Genomic DNA, 13119 nt, shown 5'->3' on the forward strand with positions numbered 1-13119 from the left:
TTTCTTGAAGTTGAACATTATTATTCAGGAGAGTGCATGTGTTGGGCACTGATTATTGCGTCACTACAAGAATGTATTAAGAGGATAATCGAAGTAAGTTATGGTAAATGGACTGATTCTTATATGGTATAGATTCTTTTCTACTCTCAAAGCGCTCTATACAACATGCCTCATTCACCCTCAGTCTCACAAGCACTTCTAAACACAAGTGCAAACTAATCAACATTCACACTCCGATGAATGCTCCCCAAGTTAGAATATAATATGGAGTTTGTGGTTTGGAGTGCTGGGCCATTGCATTTTCCAATTCTCCATATTTTTGTCAGTTCGAAACACACCAGCATTTAGTTTGTGGTTATTTGACTTCTGCTGGCACACTCAATATCTTTTTTTGTTGAGGCCACCTGACACAACAGTGGTCTGTGCAGCAGTGCCTGTTAATGTCACTTGAACAGTGTTACAGAGTCTTGGACTCTTGGGACTTGAGCTAAGGCAATATTTAGCAAACCCACAGTTACTGTGTTACTAATATTGAAACTGCTTCTGTGTATCACATCTGTGCTATGGAAGGAGAGGAAACTGACCTTTTTCTAAATTGGGGAAGGACAAATTTAAATTTGCAAAGATCTTAAGATCTGCAAAGGCAAAGTCTGTTCGTTTTTGGAGCATTTTAGTCAAAGAATCAATGGGCATGGGAAATTAGTGGTGCACTGGGAATTATTATATCAAATTCTTAGCACAATAAAAGCATTGCTGTATGGATTACAGTGTGAGTGATTGTGTGATGGCGTCAGCCACACATAGATAAAACAAGTCCATTCAGTCACTTTATTAGTTTGATTTGCAGTTGCTTCACTAATATAATTCATTAATGTTTTTACTTAAACCTGACACTAATTTAATGAAGCGTGCACATAATAGCATTGTGTGGTTTTTCTAAAGATGTTTTTTGTTATATTAATTATGTTTTTCTTTCTTTGAGTTACCTGGTTTGTGGCGGTGGCTGTTTCCTGTCTGGGCAAAAGGCGTGGCCGAGGGCTGAGGACTTTGAATGCCGACCACTATAAAATCTACCCTCCTGTGTCTTTGCGATTAGGCCAGTTTGTGAGTTAAATTGTGTCAACTTTGTTTCAGTTTCTGGAAGTTGTGTTTTGATTAGAGTTATATTTAATTGACCTCTTTTATGGGCCCACTAATTATATTTTTGAATTCTGTCTTTTTGAACTTTTTTGAGGGTTAAAATAAAGAAAACCCATTTTAAAGACATTATTTCTGTGTCTTCTATAATATAAAACTTGCACAACCAAGATATGGAGTTGTCTTTTATTATAAGACAGTTACTTTAATACACAGAGAACACAGTGACTTCAGAGCCAACATTTAGTTTCACACCATGGTCTTTCCTTTACCTTAACCTAGGTGCTTTTATTGTCTAACCACAGGCTGGAGTCTGGATGTGAAACTTGGAGTGTGGTGTGGCAACACATGACATGGTTTTCTTGCTGGCAGTTTGGCATGTGACAACAGGAAACGCACAGGTGATACTGAAAATGTTAGAATACATGAGATCATTGCAGAATCCCTTATAATACAGACTGTCATGGTTTGGTGGGATGCAATCATGAATGTCTGCTGTATGGTTTGTAAGTTTATTAACAATCCCACCCACTCGCTGGTCCCCAGTGCAGTTCATAAATATGGTGATTACTACCACCACCATTTAGTAATATATATAGAAAAGGAAAAAATACAGAAAATAGTTTTGTGTATAAGATAGTTGTGAAATAATAGATAAAAGATGGTTACTGTATGATATCTGTTAATATTTTGGGTACGTAGAGAGATCTTCACCGTAAACCAGCTAACTATATAACATCTGTGTTGTTTCTAAATGGGAATTTCAAACATAGTCTTCCGCCAACACTGGATCTTGAGACTCAGATACCAGTCATATCCATGTCATATCCACATGTTAGAAATTTCCAGTCATTTCTGAATCACTTCTGTTCTGAATGTCTACTTGCCCCTTCCTGAAGGACTGGAAGGTATCTCGAAAGTTTTGCGAACCGAAGTAGTACAACAGTGGATCCAGGCAGCTGTTTACTCCCGCAAAAATCCAGGTTGCGTAATATGCTGTCTCAAACTGAAGGAGAAGATGGCATTGTTGCGGGTAGTATTTTTTTAATATGACTCCTACAGTCCGTACCACATTCAGAGGCAGGAAGCACAAAGCGAATATAACCAGACACACACCTATCATCCTCTGAGATTTCACCTTCACTTTCAGACCTTTAGCTGTGCTAATGTTTAAGCGAGTTAAGGTGTTTGCTAGACGGCTATAGCATGCAGCAGACACAAAGAAAGGGAGTAAAAACCCAAAGATAAACAGGATAAAGTTAATGACAAAGTAGGATTCTGTCAGTTTGGTCTGATGAATGGAGAGACATTGTTTGTTTTTCCCTTCTGTGGTGGTAGGAAGAGTAAAAGCAAAGATCAGAGCCTGGATCAGTAGCAGAGACCAAACTCCAGCGCAGAGCTTCCTGACAAACTCCTTCCGTTTTATACAAGAGCTCCTGTTGAAGTGAACAACAGCCACATACCGATGAATGCTGATGAGAGTGAGGAAAATGGTGCTGCCATAGAAATGTGAACTCAGCAGGGCAATCTTGAGTTGACACAGGAACTGACCGAATGGCCAGTTGTTACCCATAGCAAAGTAAACTGCCATCATGGGAGTGACTGGTGTGGCGATGGCATCGCTGAGGGCCAGGTGGAACTGCAGCGTGGTTCCAGACGTCCAGCAGGGCAACCGGCAGCAGAACACCCACAGGCTGAAGGTGTTCAGGAGGAAGCCAATAAAGAAGACCAGGCAGAGCAGGATGGTGATGGACACATGCTGACTCTCCGCCAGGCAAAGGTCAGAAGCATTGCTGTTATTCCCAAGCTGAGAGAGAACTTCACCAGGCATCTTTGAGTTCCTTACACCTGTGAGAAAACAAAGCAATCATCACAACACCGCTTGAGGCTGGCTCCAAAGAGAGTAATGGGCAGTTATGCTCACTGCGTTGCCTGTGTCGTGGGTGTCACACCATGTGTATCTTTTTGTAACCTGTTCAGCTGTGGCGACCAAGGCAAGACGCAAGTGTATGGTTGTGTCGGTTTAATGTTCCCGCACAGAGGCGCAGAGACATACAGACATACAGAGGGAGATGTTGGAACAGTGAAACAAACATATGACAAATTCTTGGCTTCGGGTTTTGACTTCTTCCTCTTTTACATCAGCGTTTGTGTGACAATATTGTCTGAGTGTCGACACCTGTTGTTCAGGATAATACTGCAGCGGCTCCTGTACCTCAATGGCGGTTTTAAATACAAGTGACTGTGACACAAGGTTGCAGCAGTGAATATAAATGGGCCCTTTGTACTCGCTGTTCTTGCCCCAAAATGACACACATACTGGTGCAAGTCACATTTTGGTATGGTTTTGGCCAGTTGTGCACATCTCAGTTTTTGTAACCTTGTGTGTTTGCTTGGGGTTTATTGGGGCTTACATAACCACCACAGTTCTCTAGGTGATTTTTGTTTGCTTGTTTTTTTAAAAGCTTATTAGTTGAGATTTTGTTGAGGATTTGGCTGATTTTGATTTGAATGTAAATGAACCGGTGCCTCTTTTCTACTCTAACCCAGCACTCAGAGCACTTTACACAACTTGCCTCATTCACCCTTTCACGCAAGAAACCCTAACCCTCCTTGGGATTGATCAAGAGATTGCTGAAAATAAATGAGGCCTTAAATTACACGGGGTAACATTTTACTGGCAATTTTTACCATCTGTTTAATAGAATGGGTTGAGATAAACTGGGTAATCAAATGCCATTGAAGTGTTGTGTGCTGTTAGGAATCCTTAACTGACCAATCAGCATGCAAATATATTAGTATTATTGTCCTGCTTCTGGATTATTATTTTAACCATTTAATGCCATCTGCTCCTGTTTATTGAGGACTGTGAGTGACAGTCACTTCAGGCTCCCAAAGCCTTTGTTTGAACTCTGAATTGGCAGTATGTTTAGCCAATTCCTCCCAAAAAGAGAAAGCTCGTGGAGAGAAATCCTTTCATTTTGTTGATGCTGTTCTGCAACTGAGAAGTGTGTGTTTGTTTTTCCTTTATAAACACACCTACACATCCGTGTCCATCATACTGCTTCCCCAAAACAAGGCTTCCTGACATTTTACTGTGGTAAAACTGCACAGCAGCATGGTTCACCTTGAAACCATTCAAACAATCCACTTCAGTAAAGTAAGAGTAAAGTACTCAACAGATTCAGTTTCAGTGCCTCATGTTAATCTCACTTTATTCATTCTTTTGTCCTTTGATCCGTTTATTCTTACTGAATCTTTTCTATATTATTGCCCTTGCACTCTTTTTCATTATTTATTCATAATGCTGAATGAATAATGAACAACTTTTAAGAAATCCGGCCACATTCTCTTCAATCTGCTTCAATCTCAGCACAGTTTGAGATTGAAGCAGTTTCCCTTGTTGCCCATGCTGATATGACTTCAGGCTCAGCTTTGAAACTGCCTGTCTGAGTACATCAGTCTGCGTTTTTTCTTATTTGTTATTCACGAATAAATAAATGTCTCCTGTATGCATCAGGCTTAAATAGGCTTATTAACTGCTTGGTACTTTCTTACTGTCAGCCTTTCTATGATCCTGTCTGAACATTTTGAATTGCACTATCCTATGTGCTGTAGTAATGAGTGAAGAGCTGCATGGATTCCAGATTCTGGTGACTCAGACATCATCCCAGCGCGATGTGGCAGCTTTCCTAACAGCGTCAGTGTTCAGTGGAGCTAAGGTCAGGTGACATGCAGTTATGTTTGCTGTTGGTCTTCTTCTGTCTTCAGACTTTAACCTCCCTGGTAGAGGTAATGTAAAAATCATGTCTGTTAGTAGAATTCATGATGCCTGTGATTTCAGAGATTTTAGAGATCTGGATCCAATAATTTTTGGAAGAATTCTATTAACCTACATGCAGTTTTGAATCTTGAGCTGCTGCTTCTTCTTGTAAAATGTTTGGATGTCTGCATGAGCCATTTGTCCTGCTTTATCTTTCTGAACAGTGTTTTGAAGACTTTCCTCATCCTCTAAGAACACCACCTGTTGATAGGACCTGTGCTTTTTTGTGGAATCAAATCCTGTATCTGTATCTTTTCTATCTCTCACTGAACTGATCTTCCAATAGTGAGCTCACCTTTGGTCTGCCTGTTCCTGCATTTGATGCAACTGATTCAGTTTCCACAAAGAGTTTTACAGCTTCACGTGCTTAACTCTTACCAACCTTGTGTCTAAGATCAAACTAACAGCTCTTCTGACACTTTTAGATGCCATACTGTCCACGATAACTGTTTACATTTAAGAGTGTTTTTTGGAACAATGAGTTGATAAAATCAGTTTCATCTCCTTAACTCAAGGAAATTTGACCTTTGGTTCGGAGGGGCACTAAAGTACATCGGTTTTCTTGCTCATTAGTCCACAGTCTGAAATATTAATGTTCTTTTACTTTTGCAGTTAGAATTGTACTTGTGTAATTTCTCACAGTTTCTTGTTATTTCTAAGCTTACATGAAAATGTGAAAGATTTCATTGGCTACAATCATACATATGTGACGCATATATATGAATGAACCACATGCTTTACAGCAAAAGCAAAGTAAAATATGTAAGTCTTGTACTTTCTTGTAATTGCAATTGTTTTAAAGATCTTACCAGAGCTGAAGTTATCCTCAGTAATTTGTATCCAGTAACACAATGACTGCTTCTCTTGAGGAGTGTCAGCATGTAGAGTTGTTAGGGGCGGAGCTCTACAGTGACAACTACTGACAGCAGCTTTTTTTTCTGCCAGCTATGTCAGGACTCAAAGTAACAATTTCCTTAAATGTGCCTCGTGTAGATGACGTGAAACGTGAAACAAAGTGATCAGCTGTTTTGTATCACAACACAGATTCTGGTTACTGCTCGAGGGCATAACCATCAATATCCTCGCATCTTTTCATGATTTCATGTTTTTCCGTCTGACCAGATGCAGCTTTCTGCACCATCTTCTCACCATCCTTATACTGATCACCACAATAGGTTTAAGTGCTAAAAGAGACATCATTTCCTTCCTTGTTAGTCATGAAACAACAACTCTAATCTCCACTTCTTTTTTTTTGTTTTTCACACTTTTTTTGTAACACAGTTTCAGTTTATTCTCAAAATGACCAATAAGAACTTTGTTTCTCTAATATGGCCGTCATACTTCACTGTGGTTAAAGGTAAACATTCTTTTTAACATTGCACCAGCGCTGTTAAGAGTCTCCTTCTGTGACTTCTCTTAGAGAAAGACTGATTGGCTACAGCTGCCTGTTGGGATGCCCGTCACTCAAAGCAGCCTTTTTTTTCTGTTTCAGTTCTCTTTAGATTTTTCAGTGAATGGATCTATACAACGATAAGACTGCTGCCATATAACTGATAATTAATCAAATCTTCCTTCTGTTTACGTTCTAATAGAGTTCTTCATTAAAATTGTGAACTCTTACTTTTTTGCAATCTGCAGTTTCATCAGACCACATGAGCCCGAGACCTCCGTTTCCACCCACAGAGGATGAATTTCTTATTGTTGATTTTATGAGGGGTGCTTCATATACAAAGTATATTTATTGTCTTGTGTTTCTGTCTGTTTTGTGACTCTTAAAAAAAGGATTTTGAGAATTTAACCAAGACAAACTGCCTCCGCTGTTCTCTACAAAAGCCTTGTGTTGATTGTGTAGATTGTCGTCTCGGATCTGTCTTGTGATACAACATAAATCCACTTTACTGCACGAGGATGTAACCATTTATATACTCCTACACTCATCACCACAATATGTTTACACGCTTTCTTGTTGCTAAAACTGATTCTGAAGAATGATTTCAACAGCTCAGAAAGTGTAGCAACCGTGAAGTGTCATGAAACAACAACTCTAATCTCCACTTCTTTTTTTTGTTTTTCACACTTTTTTTGTAACACAGTTTCAGTTTATTCTCAAAATGACCAATAAGAACTTTGTTTCTCTAATATGGCCGTCATACTTCACTGTGGTTAAAGGTAAACATTCTTTTTAACATTGCACCAGCGCTGTTAAGAGTCTCCTTCTGTGACTTCTCTTAGAGAAAGACTGATTGGCTACAGCTGCCTGTTGGGATGCCCGTCAGTCAAAGGAGTCTTTTTTTCTGTTTCAGTTCTCTTTAGATTTTTCAGTGAATGGATCTATACAACGATAAGACTGCTGCCATATAACTGATAAATAATTAATCAAATCTTCCTTCTGTTTACGTTCTAATAGAGTTCTTCATTAAAACACATTTAGAAACTCGACCAAAGAAAAAGTGTCAGGAGTGCACGCTAACGTTTGTGCCTCTGCAGTATGCAGCTTTTCACATGCAATGAAAAAGCAGTTGCAACAGAAACTAATGTGAATTGTGAACTCTTACTTTTTTGTAATCTGCAGTTTCATCAGACCACATGAGCCCGAGACCTCCGTTTCCACCCACAGAGGATGAATTTCTTATTGTTGATTTTATGAGGGGTGCTTCATATACAAAGTATATTTATTGTCTAGTGTTTCTGTCTGTTTTGTGACTCTTATGTGTAGATTGTCGTCTCGGATCTGTCTTGTGATACAACATAAATCCACTTTACTGCACGAGGATGTAACCATTTATATACTCCTACACTCATCACCACAATATGTTTACACGCTTTCTTGTTGCTAAAACTGATTCTGAAGAATGATTTCAACAGCTCAGAAAGTGTAGCAACCGTGAAGTGTCATGAAACAACAACTCTAATCTCCACTTTTTTTTACACATTTTTCATTTTTTACATTTTACTTTTTTTTTTCTCAAAATAGATTTTCAACTTTAATATCAAAATTTTGACTCTTTTTTTTCTCTTCTGGTAGAGAAAGTGAGGCCTAGTACACACTGATTTGCTGCCTGTTGGGATGCTGTCAGTCAAGCAGCCAGATGTGGACGTGGATGTGTGGATGAATGTTAAAATATACTTTCATCCACCATATAGTAGCAAGGAAGGGGAAAACTATCTCTAGGGTTTGGATCTATTTTCTGCACCAAGCTGTACACACACCATTTAATGCAGTAAAGTTACTATGTAAGATTCTATTGACATTAACATTATTTTGGAATTAGCTTCAAGTGTTCGTTAGAGGAACTGCAACTCCTGATGGCTTCATTTTTTAGCCTTACTACTTGCTTCTTCCATGTACATTTGACGCTGTTGCCAAGTGACTGAAGACTGCTAAATAAAATACAGGCATATGTCTTGTAAGCTCTGAAAAGCAACAGAATGCAGTGCCTTGTTGGTGCTTTTCAAAGCACAGCACATAACACAAAGCAACATAAAAAAGTTTTTGCAAGTGACCTAAACACACTTTCCTACATTTTTTTGGTGCAGATTCTACATGTGCCTTTATTATTTTCCAGTCATGTCGAGAAAGGCATGGAGCATGATTTTATTTTGTACAATATTAGATCTGGATTGTCACAGTAAAGCATTCAGCATAGTTTCATCCCAGAAACCCCGGTAGCAACCCTCTGTTAGCTGAATATCATGTTGGAAACGTTCTCCTTTGTTACTCACCATGCACAGACTTTTCAAATGTGAATGTAGGAAATGGGTTTTCAGTGACATGCAGCAGCCCATTTTCTGTTTACTTCCCAGTATGCAGGTGATTAAGTTTTCACAGAGCCACTTGAATGCTTTTCAAGCTTAAAGCTTGGTTGCTTACAGACATAGTCGAAGACCATCGTCCTTACATATCCATGCAAACAGCAGACCGCTTTTACCAATAAGTCTTCATTTCCTTTTGTGCTGTACGCTTTGACTTCTGGTCCAAAAATAGTGGTCAACAAACACAAAATGTATAAAAAAGTTCATCAGAAGAACTAGATGTCCTGGAGAAAAACTAAGTACAGGTTTGAAATCATTGTGAAAATAACTAACAGAGAAGTACCTGTGATGATTATTACCTGCTGACCTGTGTAATGGATGAATGCTGGAAAGTTGCATTGAGCATGGAGCTGAACATTTTTACTGCCACCACACTGATATGCAGAGAATGAAACCAAGAAATACTGCAGACACATATGGTGCTAAATTTTCAGCCATAACACAGGGCCACCCGACAGTATGTCATCTTAGCCCTCCTTCTGATTCTAAAAGGACCAGAATTTACTAAATTAATTTCATGGTGTTTTACGTAACATGCAACAACCTTAGATTTATCAGAAAAGTGCACTAAGGTCTCAGGCAACACTGTAACCAAAGAAGCCACCATGTTTGGCGTCACGTTTCAGACCTGAAAGCTAGATTTTTTTATATACATGCTATGTTTAGTGAGCAGGTGCTTCAATGGTGACTTAATGAAACCCGTGTGTCCCATGTGGCCTGAAAAACATTTGCTCTTTCACTATGAAAGGAGAGACATGTCCTTTTGCAGATGACAAACTACACAAAGAAGCAGATGCAGTGTGTGTGTATTAGCAGATATTACTTGTGAATTCAAAGAGTTCCTGTTTTGTCCTGTTATGCCACTATTTGGTCCAGTACTCAAGACATAATCCAGCATAGCTAGTAACATTTTAAAATGCTGTGAGGGGCCAAAATCATCTTTCTGTCCGATGGATTCATTTATATTAAAATAATGTTGGAGAGAAGTAGTCTACTACTGAACTGCGTCAGCTGTAAACACATGGAGAAACCTGTTCCAATTTCTAGTCTTAGTGTGAAAAAGTATGCTTTGCATCTTCTGTTGACAACGGACCTGCTTTTATTAGTAACACATGTCAGGGACACATGATAGTGTGTAGAGGATGTGAGAGTCAGTAGGGAATTGCCAGGTAACCTAATGGAAAAACAATGAGGGGAACAAAAACGGTGCATATTTCCAGCTGGGGAAATGTTGTCAACATCGTGGTAAAATGTAGAATCCTGGATAGTACAGACAGAATAACACTGTGTGCTCTGTCTGAGGGCAGACAGACATGAACACTGCTTTATACAGAATGTGTTCTGCAGTCTTTTCTTAAACTGATGCATTTATTTGCAGCTTTCAGACGTCTGAGATTTGTTTGGACTGCTTCATATTATTCTGTGTTATTTGTGTTATAATGTTATAATATAAGAATATGTAAAGCGCTTTGGGGTCCTTAGGGACTAAGTAAAGCGCTGTACAAATACAAGCCATTTACAATTTACCATGTTATACATTACAGTGACAAAAGGATTTGTCCCCTTTGTATACTTTTCACACTTAAATATTGTAGATAATGGAAAAAAGTAATATTACAGAAAGCTAACCCACATAAATGAAAATGCAGTTTTGAAATGATGATCTATTTTTTAAACATAAATTATTTTATTTTGGTCACACTGGAGCACGAACAAACAGTTTGAATGATGTCAATAGCAATTTAGTCTGGCCTTTTAGGACTAGGCTACTCTAAACCCTTCTTCTTCGTCCTTTCTGAGTGATTCAGGAGTGCACTTGCTGGTGTGTTTTGAATCACCGCCCTGCTGAATAACTCGAGTGCGCCCTGAGTTTAAGGACGTGAACTGATAGCTGGATATTTTCCTTCAGGATTTTCAGATTGAGAGTAAATTTCATGGTTCCATAAATGATGGCAAGTCATCCTGAAACAGTGAAGCAGCTCCAGACTATGACAGTGCCACCATGAACTGCTGCCTGTTCTTTTTATAACAGGGCTCAAATCCTCCAAAATGTTCAACTTTTGCCTCATCAGTCTACATGATATTTTCCCCAAATCTTGGAGATCAGCAAGATATTTTTGGCAAATGTAAGATGAGCCTTGTTGTTCTTTTTGGTGAGCAGTGGTTTTCCCTTGGAGCTCTCTGTGGCTCTATGGATGCCATTTTTGTCAAGTCTCTTTCTTCTTGTTGATTCATGAACACCTTCAATGCGACCCTTTCCAGAATGATAGAAGTCAGTTATTTTGTTTCAGATTTGTTTCTTTAGATCATGATGTGATTGCAATTGAAATCTTTTAGCCTACTTCACTTTGTCAGACAGATTATGTTATGTGATTTATTGGCTGGTGAAACTCAGCTTTACAAACAGTGCGCTTAATTACAGTTAACAAGGAAGGCAATTACTTTTTCACACCAGGTAGGTTTGGACAGCTTTTATAATTTAAAACCTGCATTTTGTCTGCATTTTACTTGTGTTGTCTTTATCTGATATTAAAATGTTCTCAATGATGACGATGATGAAGAAATATACAGAAAACTAAGAAAAATCGAAGGGAGTCTGTTTACTGTCCACATGGGTCACACTTATTGCTTATCTGGGTATTGCATAGGAGCTGAGAGATCAGAGTCACAGTATCTGTAAATACACATTATACTACAAGTGTTTCCAGGATTGTTTTTAAGGGCTTGTACATCACAAACATCAGACATGAGGGCACAGGAAATAAGAATATTTGTTTAAATACACTGAGGACAGTTTTGAGGCATGAAGAAGGTTCGGCCCTGTGCTCTCATATCGATGTATGTCATTAAAATAAGCTGCACAAGAGTTTAAACATTGTTTAGTATTGAATAACCATTTTGCAAAGAGAAAACATTTAAGCATCAAAATACACTTTAGGAGTGAAAGTACTCATCATTGATGGAGATTATTTTAATTATTTGTATGCTGCTTGGTACTTTTATCTACAAGTACAAAATGCAACATTTGCAAACAGCATGAAATAGCCAAATAAAGTATACTGCAAGTGCAGAGTACATTCAAATATCAAAGTATATGTACGAAGTTACATTGCTACCCATGCTGTCAGTGGCACTTGGCACTGTGAGATTACAGTACTGCAGTGCAGGGGCACTGGGAGAGACCGATCAATGCATTACAGTCAAAGCACAAAACAAATACCCTACAAAAGTCAGTGAAGTGTTTATTTTTTAAATACGCTGCAGTAGGATTACAATGCCTACTAAAGTATTTGGACGATCTTAAAATAGGATTGAGTCAGAAATAACATTACTTCTAAAGAAACAGCAAAAACTGTTTTACAAAATAAGTTCAGATTGATGAGGGAAAAAAAGTACTTGTACTCTTATTTTCTTTAGAATAAAGTTACTTTTTAAAATATGGTTTGGCACCATTTTGCTCACAGCACTAATTAGGACCTCAAGCAGTTTATGTAACAGCTGTGTTGAAACCTCTGGGTACAACACAAAAAAGCACAAAAGCTTAGTAAGGCTTCATTAAACTTGCAAGTAATGAGGCAAAACATTTGCCATTAATATTACCTTTGCTGAGTCAACATATCCATGTCAAAACGTGACAATCGGAGCGCAATGAGTCTTTTGTCTGACATTAAGTTACTTTTACATCTTTTGCGTGAAAAGTCATCTCATTTACGTTTTAACTATGTTAATGAGATTTACTGAAGCCCAGGCAACAATTCCCAAACTTCAGATGTTGTTCTTGTTGCGTGTACAACTGAAAAGAAATACTTCATCAAAACTGCCATTTGGATAAAAACAAATTCCTTTTTTTCAGCTGGTCTGTGTGCAGAGGGATACCTGAGAGCGAGAACATCACTGTGTATGCATGTGTGTGTGGTGAGGATAATTTATCATATTTGAGTAAAAAAGACCCACTGATGAAGAAAACAAGACTCGTGCAATAATGTCAGAGGCATCACTGATCATTTTTGTTTCACTGTGTGTGTGTGTGTGTGTCCCACTCACTCATGCAGCTTCCAGTGGTCTCGGAGCAGATCCGTACTTGGTAATTCTCACTGTAATCCCTGTTTTTCTGCTTTGTTTTCTCAAAGTGTAATAAACGCGCAGGGACATCTAACTGACATGTTCATGCTTGTGTGAGAGCTTACCAGAGTCAAACAAGTCTTCAGCATGTCGAACTCTATGTTTGGCTGTTGGTAAGTTAACCAATGGGGTTTACACACATCAGTCTCTTATTTCCTGTTGCAGTCGAGTGTGTCTCATCGAGTGATTGTGTTAGTATCCAGGTGGTGCATTTTGCCTGGCTC

The 13119-nt window shown here is 38.6% G+C and overlaps 1 protein-coding gene across 1 annotated transcript; it reads right to left on the bottom strand.

Annotated features, from left to right (window-relative positions):
* Window positions 1-282: 282 nt before the first annotated feature.
* On the bottom strand, window positions 283-13009 carry LOC120731476 (P2Y purinoceptor 2). Its single transcript, XM_040028485.1, has 2 exons — window positions 12818-13009; window positions 283-2985 (listed from the first exon to the last, which is right to left on the bottom strand). Exons 1-2 carry the CDS (start codon window positions 12819-12821, stop codon window positions 1973-1975), a joined length of 1017 nt encoding a protein of 338 aa, XP_039884419.1. The 5' UTR covers window positions 12822-13009; the 3' UTR covers window positions 283-1972.
* Window positions 13010-13119: the final 110 nt, after the last annotated feature.

The sequence above is a fragment of the Simochromis diagramma genome, unplaced genomic scaffold (assembly GCF_900408965.1).
Source record: "Simochromis diagramma unplaced genomic scaffold, fSimDia1.1 OVJJ01000781.1, whole genome shotgun sequence".
Taxonomy (NCBI): Eukaryota; Metazoa; Chordata; class Actinopteri; order Cichliformes; family Cichlidae; genus Simochromis; species Simochromis diagramma.